This window comes from Sodiomyces alcalophilus (assembly GCF_042370955.1).
Source record: "Sodiomyces alcalophilus JCM 7366 unplaced genomic scaffold ACRALscaffold_5, whole genome shotgun sequence".
In the NCBI taxonomy this organism is placed as follows: Eukaryota; Fungi; Ascomycota; class Sordariomycetes; order Glomerellales; family Plectosphaerellaceae; genus Sodiomyces; species Sodiomyces alcalophilus.
The window spans coordinates 263,467-277,673 of record NW_027263536.1 but is presented as its reverse complement, the minus strand read 5'-3'; the positions used below and the strand labels follow the sequence as shown (position 1 = coordinate 277,673).

At 40.9% G+C, this 14,207-nt stretch overlaps 3 protein-coding genes across 3 annotated transcripts; 1 reads left to right on the top strand and 2 right to left on the bottom strand.

Moving 5' to 3' along the window:
• Positions 1-10,645: 10,645 nt before the first annotated feature.
• On the bottom strand, positions 10,646-10,963 carry ACRALDRAFT_211542 (uncharacterized protein; the record flags this gene model as incomplete). Its single annotated transcript, XM_071023724.1, has 4 exons — positions 10,646-10,655; positions 10,706-10,777; positions 10,802-10,884; positions 10,934-10,963. 4 exons carry the CDS (start codon positions 10,961-10,963, stop codon positions 10,646-10,648), a joined length of 195 nt encoding a protein of 64 aa, XP_070873861.1.
• Positions 10,964-10,999: 36 nt separating this feature from the next.
• Positions 11,000-12,414, top strand: ACRALDRAFT_2042693 (uncharacterized protein; the record flags this gene model as incomplete). The annotated part of the gene is made up of 3 exons (XM_071021276.1): positions 11,000-11,095; positions 11,154-11,578; positions 11,652-12,414. The coding sequence occupies 3 exons, from the start codon at positions 11,000-11,002 to the stop codon at positions 12,412-12,414; spliced, it is 1,284 nt and encodes a 427-aa protein (XP_070873860.1).
• A 439-nt stretch (positions 12,415-12,853) lies between these two features.
• On the bottom strand, positions 12,854-14,146 carry ACRALDRAFT_1057629 (uncharacterized protein; the record flags this gene model as incomplete). The annotated part of the gene is made up of 2 exons (XM_071015918.1): positions 12,854-13,898; positions 13,962-14,146. 2 exons carry the CDS (start codon positions 14,144-14,146, stop codon positions 12,854-12,856), a joined length of 1,230 nt encoding a protein of 409 aa, XP_070873859.1.
• Between the last annotated feature and the right edge of the window lie 61 nt (positions 14,147-14,207).

Genomic DNA, 14,207 nt, shown 5'->3' with positions numbered 1-14,207 from the left:
ATTAGGAAACTATTAATAAAGTACAGTTGCCTAGAATATATGCTATAGCCTGCTATTATTAAGCTATTCTGATTAGTATAACTTATATTAGGAGATATCTCGGGTAATATTATAGCTTTCTATTAAGTGTTTATAGTACCTAGTATACGAATAGCTAGTTATAGGAGTATCTTAAGCTATATTATATAGAATATATACTATTACAAGCATCCTTATATATATATATCTAATTATAAATATACATTGTATATTATAGCCTATTTAGAATATAGAAGATATACTAATTTAACTCGTATATATCGTTTAATATATAGAAAAACTATACTAAAAAAAGTATAATTTTTCCCCTTACATTACAAAATTACATTACAAATTACATGTAATGTAATGTAATGTAATGTAATTTATTTCAAAGAAATTACATTACAAATTACATTACATGTAATGTAATGTAATTTGTAATGTAATTTTTTTAATGCTCTGGTTATTGATAAAGCGACGACTTTCTGTTTCGATAAGGTCTAGCTAATAGGATTGTTGATTCCTACACAGTATATATATCCTGAGGTAGACGTTCTGTCTTCGAGAATATCTGAAAAGCTGGTATTAGAGTAACCGTATATATGTAGGTTATCTCTTTTACAGTTATATAGAAGACCTATATTAGGATATGTGTTTATATAGGCCTAGACCCTATTTAATGCTATAAAGTGTTCCTTAGAGGGGTTACTTATATATCGGGCATACTTATTAATAGTATAGGTTATATCTGGCCTGGAGTGAAGAGCTAGATATAGTAAAGCTCCTACTTCTTGTTGATATTTCTTTATGTCTTCTTTTAACGCCTGTTCAGGGTTTGGTATTAGGACCTGTTTATAAATACACGGGGTATCTACCTTTTTAAGAGCTCGTTTATTATACCTTTCTAGTATTTTATTCGTATATAGTAGTTAGCTTATAGAGAGTGTCTTTTTAGTTATATTTATATTTATTTCGTTGCCTAGAAAGGTATATACTTCACCTAAGTTTTTTAGTGAAATATCTTTAGATATCTCTTTATAAAAGTGATCTATTATAGTATCTAAAGGACTTATAACCACGATATTATCTACGTGGCAAAGGAATATAGCTCGGTCTCCTTTATTATGATATGTGAAGAGTCCTTTATTAAACTCGGAGACTTTATAACCTAGTTTAGTAAAGATTTTAACTACGAGGTTATACCAGAGTCTAGGGCTCTGTTTTAGGCCGTATAAAGCTTTATTTAGCTTATAGATAGTTATACTATTCCCTTCTTGTTTTTCAAAACCCGTTAGTTAAACGGTATATATCAGAGTATCTATATCGGTATATACGAAAGCGTTTGTTACGTCGAACTGCCTGAATTTCCAGCCTAAGGAAACGCCTAATAGGAAGGTAAGTCTATATGTTTCGGGTCTGCAGGTTATGGAAAAGGTTTCTAAGTAGTCGATTCCGAGTACTTAATTAAAGCCTTGTATAACCTATGTTGCTTTATATTTTATTGGTTCTCCTTTATTATTTAGTTTTATTTTATAGACCTATCGTCCGCCTAGGACGTTGTATTTTTCCTTTATTTTATTAAGGGGCGTATCTTTTATAGTTATTAAATCCCAGGTCTTTCTTTTTTCTAGTTCTATTATTTCTGCTACTATAGCGTCTATCTATTCTGATTTATCTAAGCTTTGCATGGCCTTTTTATAGGTAGCTGGTTCTGATAGAGAGTTTATAGTTAAGAGGTAGTAAGGCTCTATCTAAAACTGTAGGTTTCTAAGAGTGGTATCTTCTATTAAGTATAATAAGCGCTTATTATTATTATTAACTAATATATAGTCTTTAAAAGCTGACTTCGGTTTCGAAGGTATTTTAACTTGTATACTAGATTGGCCGGTGTGTATAGGTCTATCTGGGTTATTATAGCCTGTTGCTGCTTATAGACTCCTCGATTTATTTTATAGGTTATTTTCTTCTTTAGTTTGGATAGACTTAAAAGGTCGTTTTAAGACCTGTTATTATATAGTTTTTTCTAGAAGCTGATAAGGCTCTAGGTTAGAAACCTGTTCTTCTTAGAGAGAGATATTACTAGTATTTAGGTCTAAAGAGGAAGAGTGTATAAACTGATTTTCAAGTATATATACGTCTTTAAACTAACCGATCCTTCTTAAGACTGGGTTATATATCTTATAGTTATAATCGTTAAAGCCGATAAGGGCACCACGAATAGCTCTGCTATCTAGTTTCTTCTGGTTCGGGTCGTTGTTTTTATAGTAGGCTATAGAGCCCTAGACCCGAATATAGTTTATATTCGGTTTCTTCTTTTTAACTATCTTAAAAGGGGTCTTAAAGCCTATAGCTGAATTTGGGGTCCTATTATATATATATACTGCTGAATATACAGTATCTCCCTAAAGGTATCTAGGTAGTCCTGAGTGGAAAAGCAGGCTACGAACCTTTTCTATTATAGTTCTGATAGCTTATTCGATCAAGCCTTGGGTCTTATGGGTATATAGTGGTTTTATATTATGTTTTACGCCTTGGAAGAGGCGTTTAAAGGAGGCGTTTATAAACTCCTTTCTATTATCAGTGTCTACTTCTTTTATTCTTATATCGTAGTTATTATTTTCTACTAGTATTTTCCACTCTTTTATAGCTAAAATAACGGTTGCTTCTGATTTATTAGGCAGTAATTTTGCCTGGAGGAACCGGGTGGAACGGTCTATAATTAGTAGAATCCAGCGCTTTTTATTATAAGTTATTAGTTCTATTAGGCCATAGAGATCTATATATACCTTTTTTAGGTAGGAGAAGTCTTTGTATTTATTAACTGAATCTTTATTAGCTAGTATAATAGCTTTGCTATGATAGCAGGCATTATAGCTATTTATATCTGTGATTTCTTATTCTAATACTTTAAAGTCCTTGAAAAGAGAGGTATTGTTATATAGGTTTTTTAAGGTAACCGGGTTTATATAGCCTATTCTATTATGCCATAGTTATATAGTCTCTTTTATTTTTGCGGTTCTTTTCTTATTATTTTGGTCTTTTTGTTTCTGGAGATCCAAGTTTTTCTGGTTTCTTTATAAGATTTCCTTTATTATATTTATTTCTTTATTCCTACTTTTTAGGATAACTGGCCTAGCCGTAGCCTAGTAGAGTCCTCTAAAGAGTCTGGCTCTTATGTATATATAAAGGGACTCTTTTACTATTTCGTTTTTAAAAAGAATAAGCAGTTTATTACCAGATAAACCTCTGACTTTGCTGTCCAGGCTTAGGAGACTTATTATATTAGTTCCTAGTTTAGGAATATAAAGGCACTCCTTTAGAAACAGTGTTTTTCTAGTATCTTTAAACTTTATAATATAGTTTCTTACGCCTATTATCTTTATTATATTTGCTTTACCCTAACTAGCGAGCCTGGTAGTGGTTTTATATATAGAGAAAAGAGATTTATTTGTTATTATATAAGAGGTAGCTCCGCTATCTATGTAAAAATTTAAGTCTAAACTAAACCTATTCTCTGCCTGAATTCTAAAAATCCTTTTAACTATCCTATTTATATTCAGGTTAGTATACAGAGTATTCTAGGGATTTTAGGTTATTATATTTACTTCTTTAACGTTTATTATATCCTCGGCTTCCGGGTTCGGGAGGACGTCTTTAAACGTGATCGATTTATCTTCTTCTTCTTCGGGTTCTTTAGGTTGCTTTTTAAGGATTATATTCATAGAATCCTTGTTGTTTATAAGCGTCTAAAGCAGTTAGTTCTTTAAGAGAGCTATAATAGCGTCCTCCTTTTTCTTATACTAGGGGTTTAGGGACCTGGATCTGCTCCTAGAAGAGGAGGAGGACTTAGTGCTCTTAGAGACCCGATTCTACTGCTTTTTTCCGGTATTTTCCTTTATAACCCAGCCCTTAGGAGCCTTATCTGGGTAGAGGAAATAGCAGTTAGAGGAGACGTGGCCGGGTTTCTTATAGTTCTTATAAAATAGTCCCTTAGTCTTTTTCTAGGGTTTTTTAGACCCTTTAACGAGGAGAGTGTTGTTTACTAGGGAACGCTTTATTTTCCGGGAGGCGTTTATTAATTTAGTGACGATTTTATCTAGCGTATAACTCTGGATATCGTGACGAAGGGACTAAGTGATCTAGTTAGTGATAGAGTCGTATCTTTTATCGAGGGCGTTAAGAATCCACGCGTAAATCACCTTATTAGGAAAGGAAATCTCCCTTCCTTCTAGAGCTATTAGATTTTCTTAAACCTTGTATAGGAAGGATTCGAGGGTTTTATGGTCTAAGGGGGAATTATTAAAGAAAGTTCCTAGGGTATTAAAATCAGCTTAGAAGCCTTTCCTTTCGTATAGGCCTTTTAGCTTTTCCTAGACTTCGTGGGCCGTATCTAGACCTTAAACCTGGGCGAGAGGTCCTTTAGAAAGGGTGGAGAGTATTTTACTAGCAGCCTTAAGAGAGTCTTCCTTCTGCTTTTAAGAGGGATTCTATAGAGGTTTGGTTATGTTATTTAGGAATTTCCCTTTATAGGTAAAATAGGTATATATAGATATCCTCTAGAAAGGAAAATCGGTGCTGCCTTATAGTTTCTTAATCGTGGGGATAAAATCCTTACTAGTTATCTTCCTAGCTTTAAAACGGTGGTTTTTTTACTAGTATTAAAAGCGGGGAAGTGGAAATACCCGATTTCTGGTTCTGATTACCCGAGGGGTTAGATATAGGGGTGAAAAGTGGGTCTAAAACGGGGAAAAGTGGGGCCATGTAGTAGTATAGTTTATGGATATCAAAAAAGTGGAGCCGTTTCTTATATATCACGAAGGAGAGATTGGCTTTTTTTTTAGAGACCAGGGTTTATAAGCCATGTAATATTATAGCCTTTATAGGGGTATAGTGGGGCGGTATAGCTGGTATACAGGGGGTATAGATACTAAGACTTAACTATTCGGAACAGGGTCCTGTTATAATATTTTTCTGTTTTTTCGGGAAAAAGGGAAAAAAGGGAAAAAGGGGAAAGGGGGTTAGCCTAAAGAGGGCTTTGGAGGTGGAACTGGTTGACGGCGGCCTGAAGAGGGCTTTGGAGGTGGAACTAGTTAATAGCGGCCTAGAGAGGACTTTAGAGGTGGCCTGAAAAGGGCTTTGGAGGTGGATTTAGGGTAGAAATTGCCTGAAAAGGACTTTAAGGGTGGAAGGAAGAGGGGATCTAGAAATTCCTTTGCTTTTCCGGGCTCATAACCTTTATAACGGTCACGAAGAGATAGAACGGAAGAGGAAGATCTAGAGGAAAAGAGGCAGTTTGAATTAGAAGACTATGAAGACTATAGAAGTAAGATATAGAGAGAGAGAGAAAAAGGAAAGGAAGAGGGAGGCGGGTAGCCTGGTATATATAGTCCTTTCCTACGGTTTATTTAAGCTACTGATTTGGTATCCGGACTCTCGGAGTATAGGCGAGGGTCTATGGGTTATTCCGAAGGTCCTGAAGGTCTATGGGTTATTCTAAAGGTCCTAAAGGTCCGTGGGTTTACCTAAAGGTCCGTGGGCCTACCTAGAGGTCCGTGGGTCCACCTAGGGTCCCGGGGGACTCGGGAGGACCCTAGGGGACTTAGGAAGTCCCTAGGGGACTTAGGAAGACTCTGGGGGACTTAGGAAGTCCCTAGGGGACTTAGGAGGTCCCTGGGGACTTAGGAAGTCTCTGACTTATAGGAGGTTTCGTATATCGTACTATACCGTATATAGATATATTTATTTTCTAGGTATAGTACTAATATTTAGTTACTTTACCGGTGCTTTTCTTATAATCTATAATAGGGATCGGGATTATCGGATATATATTTAGAGTGTTTATCCTAAATCGCTATACTATTTTCTTAATATACGATTTATATAATAGGCTAATCTTATACTTAGCACGATTTTATATAATTTTAACGCCTAGAAAGAATTCGGCTTCTCCTTTATCCGATACTTCGAATCGACCTTTAATACCGTTTATAATTTCGTGTACTTAAGACGCGTTATTTCTATGGAATAAGACTAATATATCGTCCACGAAGAATATAATAAAAATATCTTTTTTTAAAGTAAAAAAAAGGCATAGTTCTTTAAGACTAGCCTTTATTCCTAGCTCCTTTAGCGTGGCTAAAAAGGTTATAAACTAGAGTCTTAGCGAGTCTTTTAGGCCGTATAAAGCTTTATCGAGCTTTAGGCACTTTCCTAGTTACTTAAACCCTTTAGGTAGCTTACACGTAACTAGCTATCCGGTCTTACTTTAGTCGGCGTGGACGAAAGCGTTTATAATATCGAGTTACTTAATCTTAAGGTCGAATTATATAGTAAGCGCTATTACTATACGGAATAAGCGCGCTACGAGTATCGCTATATATATACCCTTAATTATAAAGCTATCTTAAAGATCGCCCTTTACGTAGATATATGCCTTAGCTCTCTTAAGATATCCGTCTTAGTTAAATTTATAAGTAAAGACCTATTTCTATAGAAAAGGTCTGGTTTTTATATTATCGCGGTTAATTTCTTTTTATATACGTTTTTCGATTAGTTTATTAACTTCCTTATACGCTGGTTCCTTAAATTAAGCACTTATTAGGTATAAAGTTATCTCTAACTAGTTCCGTAGCGGAGGTTATAGGTTATCCTAATAGATCCGTCCGTTAAGCCTTAGGCTTATTATTATTTACTTTTTCGCCACTTTACTTAACCGAGCGGATCTCTTAGGGTCTACTGCTCTAAGAAATATTAAAAAGAACGCTAGAAACACGGATAGGTCCTTTTTATATTCCTCTTATTAATTAAATAAAAGAGATATAATTAGGGCTCCGTTTTCCTCTGGTTCTGCTTTATATATCCTCCGATTAATTATCTTTACCTTCCCCTAAGCTCTTTATTTACGGATCCTTACGCTTAAACGTGTTAGTTCTATATATTATTTGCTTACCTTAGGTTTTAGTGTGTCGGACTTTATTAGAGGAATTAGTGGCGATAGGGTAATACCGTGACTCTATTCGAGGGTAGCTATAGCCTTAGAAAAAGTCTGCGTATTCCTATTACTTATTTTATACGTTAAGTAATCTAAGTTAAGCTTTAGACCGGGCGTATTTAGCGTGTTAAGCCTAGTATCCTTACCGCTAACCGCTATATCTTTCTAAGAATAAGGTTAATACTTAGGCTTAGGTATCTTAAGCACTATCCTTAGTTTTTTTTACGGTAATCCGGGTTAATCTTGTTCCTATATACGCGTAGTCGGTTTAGGCGTTTTCTATAGTGTTTAGAGTCTAGTCGCTATAATTCGTGACGGTATATACTAAGTGTCTATATTAGGATCTTTTTTAGGCCGCGTATCGGCGTCTATTTCTAATACTCCCTTTACTTCCACCCCTAAGTTTAAACCCGCGGACTATACTTATTCTCTAGAAGTTACGCTTAACGTCCTTAGAGGCAGTATTTAAGGAATGAATTCTGTGTTTTTATCCTTTTCTTCCTCTTCGTAGAGTATAATCCACTTTCTTATCTCTGCCTCCTTAATTTACGATTCTTCTTCGAGCTTTAGGTTATAAAATATATACTTGTTAAAACGAACGTTACGCGTTAAGATAACCTTCTAAAGCTAAGGGATCCAGATCCTATAGATATTATAGGCGACGTATCCTATTAGGTATCTAATATAAGCCCTTAGCTTAACTTTATACGCTTTCTTATCTTTTCCCGCCTCTTTATCCCTTTTAGGCGGGTAAGTATAGTATCTATATACGCGTAATATACTCTAATTAGGGCGTAGGTCGGCGGTATACTCTCTTATCGGTAATAGCGTATTATTCCTAAACTATAAGTCTAGGACCTTAATTAGCGATTTCTATCCTAGGCGTTTTAAGGGACTTATATTAATAATTTTCGCCGCTACCTTTATACTCTTTAGCTATATAAATTCAGGTAATCCTACTCCGGTAAGTATTATATTCGATTTATTAACTACCTCTTATCCGGCTTATTCCGATCCTCCGTTTAGTTTATAGGTATATAAGGGTGCGACTTTGGCTTTAATTCCTTAAAAGCGCTGCTACTATTAGAAATAGGTATTTCCTAATATATATATTATAGCGGGCTTATTATTACTATATATCTTATAGATCGGAACTAAGAATTATCGTATAACCTAATTATTAATGGATATTAGAGCGTTATAGATCGTGACGCCGTCTTTTAATATAATTAGTATTATGTAAATCTATCCGCTATATTCGTCCTTTACTATAAGGAGATATCGTATACCGTTATAGCTCTTAGGTAGCTCTTAGAGGTCCTAATAAATACGCTAAAAGGGTCGAGGTAAGCGATACTTAGATTATCTCCGTGATACGACTTACGTAGCCTATATATATAAATATACCTTATAATCTATCCGCTTAGTTCCCTTAATTAATATATTCCTTATATTACGAATAAGCTCTCTTAGAGTATTAGGACCTAAATAGCTAGCTTTTAAGTGCTATAGTTATTCTTTATCGACTCGGGGTCTTAGGTTATCTACTAAGGGCCTATAAATCTTTAATCTTAAAGGCCGATCTACTACTATAACGAGCATAAAGATAAAGTCGGTACTAATTAAAATTATACCTTAGATTATTATAGGAATAAAAGAGTAAAAAGAAATCTATTTATACTCTAGAATCGTAACGTTATATCGATAAATTAACTTTAGTAAGACGATACTATTATTAGCTATATTATAGTATAGTAAGTAGTTAAACCTAGAATACTAGATACTAACTTTATATAGTAAAGCTTCCGAAACGATATTCGTATAGAATCCCTTTATAACGACTATATCGTTAAGCTCTAGGTCTGCCTTTAGAGTACCTAGTCCCTTATCTAATAGACCCTTAAAGATCCTTTTACCCTTCCTAATAATCAGAAATTCCGTTATACCTAATTTAACTATACCGTTATATAGAATAAATAATCCCTTAATAAGTAGATTAACCGAGTTAATAAGATAAATTACGCTATAATTATTAGGAAGAGTGCTTTTTAATAGCGGATAGTCGCCGATTCTTAGTATAGAAAAGACTAAAGGAGGTTTCTTTTTATTATAGAGAAGCGTTAGGTCTAGGATCGTCGCGATAACTTTCCTAGGGTAGCTTCCTTTAGCGGTATCTTTACTCTCTAAGCTTAGACTCTAGCCTTTCTTTACTAGGTTATCCTTTAGATTCTTTTATTTTAGCTATTAGATCTCCTTCCGGATTTCCTTAATATTACGCTTACTTATTATATAATTAGGCTTATTATTTTTCCTGGTTAGAGTATACTCTAGGCGGAAGCACTGCTTAGGTTTCTATTAGTGGGTTCGCTTATAGGGATAAGGAGAACCTTTACCGTTTCTCCCTTTACCGTCTTTATCCTTATCTAAGCTTTCTCCTAGTATAGTAAATACGCGATAACGCGTTCTATTAATAGCTAGGGCCTTAGAAATCGCTAGAAATTTATAACCATAACTTAAAAGGTCTTAGATACCTTTATTATTAATCTCCTTAAGGACTAGCTCTTAATACTTAGATTTAGCCTATACCGGGCTAAAGCGGTATCCGACTACTTAAAGGAAGTTATATATAATAGTTATTCCCTTAATATTAGTTACCTTATAGTATCTTATATATCGGAGAAGAGCTGCCTATTCGGTATATTAGGGATTAATCTTAGTATTAGTATAATATATATCTTTAAGATAGCGATTATATACTTATCTAACTTCTTCCTTAGCGTAAAGAGGGCTTAGTACGAAGATCTTCTTAAGCTCCTTAATTAGTTATTAGTTAGAGAATGTTTTCCGGATTATAATACGGTTTTCGGTGCTACTTCCGTTTATAGTGTTATTATCCTATTAGTTCTTATGCTTATCCTCGAATACCTAAATCGCGGTACTCTAGGCCTAATTATACGCTATGGTTTTAATTAATTAGTAGATTAGTTAATAGACTTTATTAAGCGACTTTATTATACCTTAAATTTCTTGGTTTTTAATCGTAGTACCTTTATATCCGACTTTATATTTTTTATAGACTTTATTCTTATCCGGAGCTACTAGCCTTCCTTAATCGTCTTAAGTAGTTAAACGCTCTTAAATCTAATTAAGGGTTTCCGGCTTAGTGCGTTTTAGGATATTATCTAGGTAATCGGGTTTATTAGGATCCACGAGTTCCTAGACCTCTAGGGTGCGCGCTGCGTTCTATAGCTTAAGGATCTAATCCGATTATTAATTAGTGGATTCTAGGCGTGGTATTAATATATTATAATCTTTTAAGTCTATTTTCGATAATCTTCGGATAAGCTTTTAGCTAGGGGTTAGAGGCTTAGTACCGAGTTAAAGAGCTATTAGGCTACTTAAAAAGAGAAAGATAAGCACTTAATTATAAAGTGATAGTCGCGTTAGAAGTTATTAGCGTTTATCTACTACCCGGGCTTATAACTATTATACTTAATCTTAAGTAAGTAAAGAAGAGGTAAAAGCGTTATATTATTTATCTTCCACGTATATAAAGGAAAATTATATGCTAGGTCTAAATATATTATAAGATATACCCTTCGGATAATTGTCCTTCCGATGTGGGGCCATAACTTAATATTGCCTAATCACAGTGGGTTTTCTTTTATCCAGTTTAACAGTACGTACATGTACATGCTGCTACCTCCCTTACGTAATGCCCTGAGCTCTAGAAGGTACGAATGCTGGAGCTGCCTGGCATCCCCACTACGCCACAGCACAGCACAGCACTCTGGCGTCTTCCACGCGGGGCAGTTGTCTACGTACTTCGTAGGTATCCTCTCTTCTTCCATCTCGTCCTTCATCGCCTGCCACTACCGTTAACCACCACTCTGTCCTATCATCATACCGTTTCCCTTTCACGACGAGCCTGAACCTTTGCCGCTTCTCCATCGCACCGCCATTCACCCTCCCTAATCCGAACGTATCATGTCTGGCCAGGGCCAGCAGCTTGGGTCCGAGGATGCGGAGCGTGCTCAGACTCTTTCTCACTTCCAGCAGCTCACCAGCTTAAGCGAAGACCAGGTAAGGCAGCGTTCACCCTCGTTTCCATTCCTAGGTCACCACGTCGCTAACCTTCCAGTGCGTTCAATACCTCGAGGCCGTCAACTGGGACATTGGCCGCGCGGCACAAGCCTTCTACCTCGACCAAGACCAGCAGACAGCCGCGACGCCAGGTGCCAGTGCCCCCGAAGAATATACCGGACCACGCACCCTCGATGGCCGCCCCGCTCCCGAAGCCCTACGTAACCCCAGACCCTCATCCCGAACCACCGCTCCCCAGAAAAAGAAGGGTCTAGCAACCCTGAGCTCCCTCGCCTCTTCGAGCAACGCACCGGGCGACGACGACGACGATGAAGACGATGATATGCCTGGCTTCGACGACGGTCGCAACCCCCGTGACTTGTTTGCCGGCGGCGAAAAGTCGGGTTTAGCCGTCCAGGATCCTAAGCCGGAAGGTTCCGGTGCGAAGAAGATCATAGATGATATATTGGCCAGGGCCAGGGCGTACGTTGGAATCCCTCCCATCATCTCAATACCTCGGGCCTGATAACTTGGTACGAATTCTCACATCTTATAGGAACGAGGGTCGCCCTGGAGCCGACCCAGCCGCCGGGCCTTCTCGCCCCTCCCCCTACTTCAGCGGCACCGGCCAGACCCTCGGCGGCGACGGTGTCGAGAGTCGTGTCATCCCGGATCCCCTCGGCGGCACCGCAAGCCGACCAGCAGCCGACGACGAGGTGCAGGAACGCGTCCTCCACCTCTGGCGCGACGGCTTCAGCATCGACGACGGCGAGCTGCGCCGCTTCGACGATCCCAACAACGCCAATGACCTCAACGCCATCCGAGCCGGCCGCGCCCCGCTCCAACTCCTCAACGTCCGCCCCGATCAGCCCGTCGACGTGAAACTCCAGCAACACGACGAGAACTACCGGCCGCAGCCCAAGACATACAAGCCCTTTGGCGGGACCGGCCATCGGCTCGGGAGCGAGGTGCCGGGCGACGGCACCAGCTCTTCGGCTGCTGCTGCGGCGGCTTCGTCGGTTCCTGCGGCCGCCGCAAGCTCACCCGCCGCCCCGACCATGTCGGTGGACGAATCCCAGCCGACGTTGACTCTGCGCATCCAGCTGCCCGACGGGACCCGGCTGCCGGCCCGCTTCAACACGACGCACACCCTCGACGACGTCTACGGGTTCGTCGAGCGTGCTTCGACTTCGGTCCACTCGCGCCCTTGGGTGCTTGCGACCACTTTCCCCAACAAGGATCATACGGACCGCAGCCTCGTCCTTGGCGACATTGCCGAGTTTAAGAGGGGCGGCACCGCTGTGGTCAAGTGGGCTTAGTACGTGGTCCACGATATGATAGGGAAGAAATAAGGAAAGGAATAAAATGAGACGGAAAGGCGTTCAATTTAATGAAGATTCGTATCTGGCTGGTTCGGCTCGGGTTGAGCATCGGGCATCGCCAGGATATGTGGGATGCGAGTTAGACTTTCTCTCAAGGATCACGAGGGATAGAAGCAGCCTTGGAGAAAGACATGTAATCATTGCAGACTCTTAAACCGGCCATAACCATGATATGAGCCATCTCGTCAGCGGCCGTGCTAGTCGGTGTAATTCGTTCCTCGCAAGCCCGACTCAAATCCAACGCCTTTGATGGTATCTCGTGAACCGTCCAGTAACGCCGTCCAGCATGATCCCCACGACGCCGAGTAAAGAAAACATCCCATCCGTGCCACTGCCATGCCATCATAACAAACCTTCCCTACTTCACGCTCCCTGCCTATCCCGCTCCGCCCTGGGCCGCCGCCGGCGTGGTCACCGGGCCATCCAAAAACTTAAAGTGCTCAATGGCAATCTGGCAATTCAGCATGGCGGCGTTGAAGCGCGCCTCGCCGGGCGGGAGGACCACCATGAGGTAGGTGTTTGTGGTGAACTTGAGGATGAAGAGGTTGAAGCGGGACCCGGCCTTGTGCTCCATGCGGACAAACTGCTCGGCGTTGCGCGGGGTGCCGGTGAACCGGCTGATGCTCTGCTTGAAGTGCTTCATGATGTTGGAGATGCGCTCCAGACGGTCCTCAGTCGGGTTGCGCTGGCCCTCCTCCGACGTCCACGACGACACGGCCAGGAACGACGTGCGCTCGAACAGGAGCAGCTCCTCGGCCTCGATGGCCACGCCCAGGTTGGCCAGGTTGCGCTCAATGGCGGCCAGGTTGGGGACCAGGTCGTGGATGATGCTCGCCCAGGCCTTGTAGAGCGACTGGTCCCATATGGAGGTGGCAAACGGTGTGATTTCCAGCGGGGGCGGCGCTGACGGAGACGCCGCGGTGCCCGTGCCACCACTGCCACCACTGCCGCTGCTACCGCCGCTGGCAACGCCACCCCCCGTAGTAGCCAAGGCGGACGAAGGTTCGAGGACGACAGAGGCGGCGAGGTCGGCGGCGCCATGGTCGGAGGTGGAGTAACCAATACTGTGAGCGTATTCAACCGTCTTTTGGCGCACGATGCGCACGCGCTCGTCGTAGACGGCCTCGCGGAGGGCGGGGGCCACGAGGTCCATCTTGTGGATGAGGACGTAGATGCGGGCTTGCGGGGAGTACTGGAGGAGGGCGGAGAGGATGGAGACGTAGGTGGCCAGGTCGCGGTCGACGTCGCGCGACTCAATGTCGAAGACGTAGATGAGCACGCCGACGTTGGAGAAGACGTGCACGCGCTGCTGGGAGAGGTAGTTTTCCATAAAGGCTTCCTGGCCGCCGCAGTCCCAGAGGTTCAGGGTCAGGTTGCCGAGGAACTTGACGTGCGAGAGGTCAATGTCGATGGTTGCGCCGCTGGAGGAGTCAGTGAGCGAGGGACGAAGCAGAGAAGAAGGACGAGAAGGAAACGGCACTGACAGTCTGCGCGTGTCGCGGGCAATGTAGTTGCTAAAGATGATGCTTCGCATGCTCGACTTGCCCGAGCCGCTCTTGCCCATGAGAAGCACCTTCTTCTTCTTAGGTTTCTTGACCTCGTTCTTGGTCTCGGCTGGAGGCAAGCCGGAGGCGGAGGCTCCATCTCCATAGCTCCGGGCGTCCGCCATGTTGATCAAGAGGTTGGTTCTCAATGGCACGCAGGCATGAGAAGGTCGCGTTGTGTTCGAT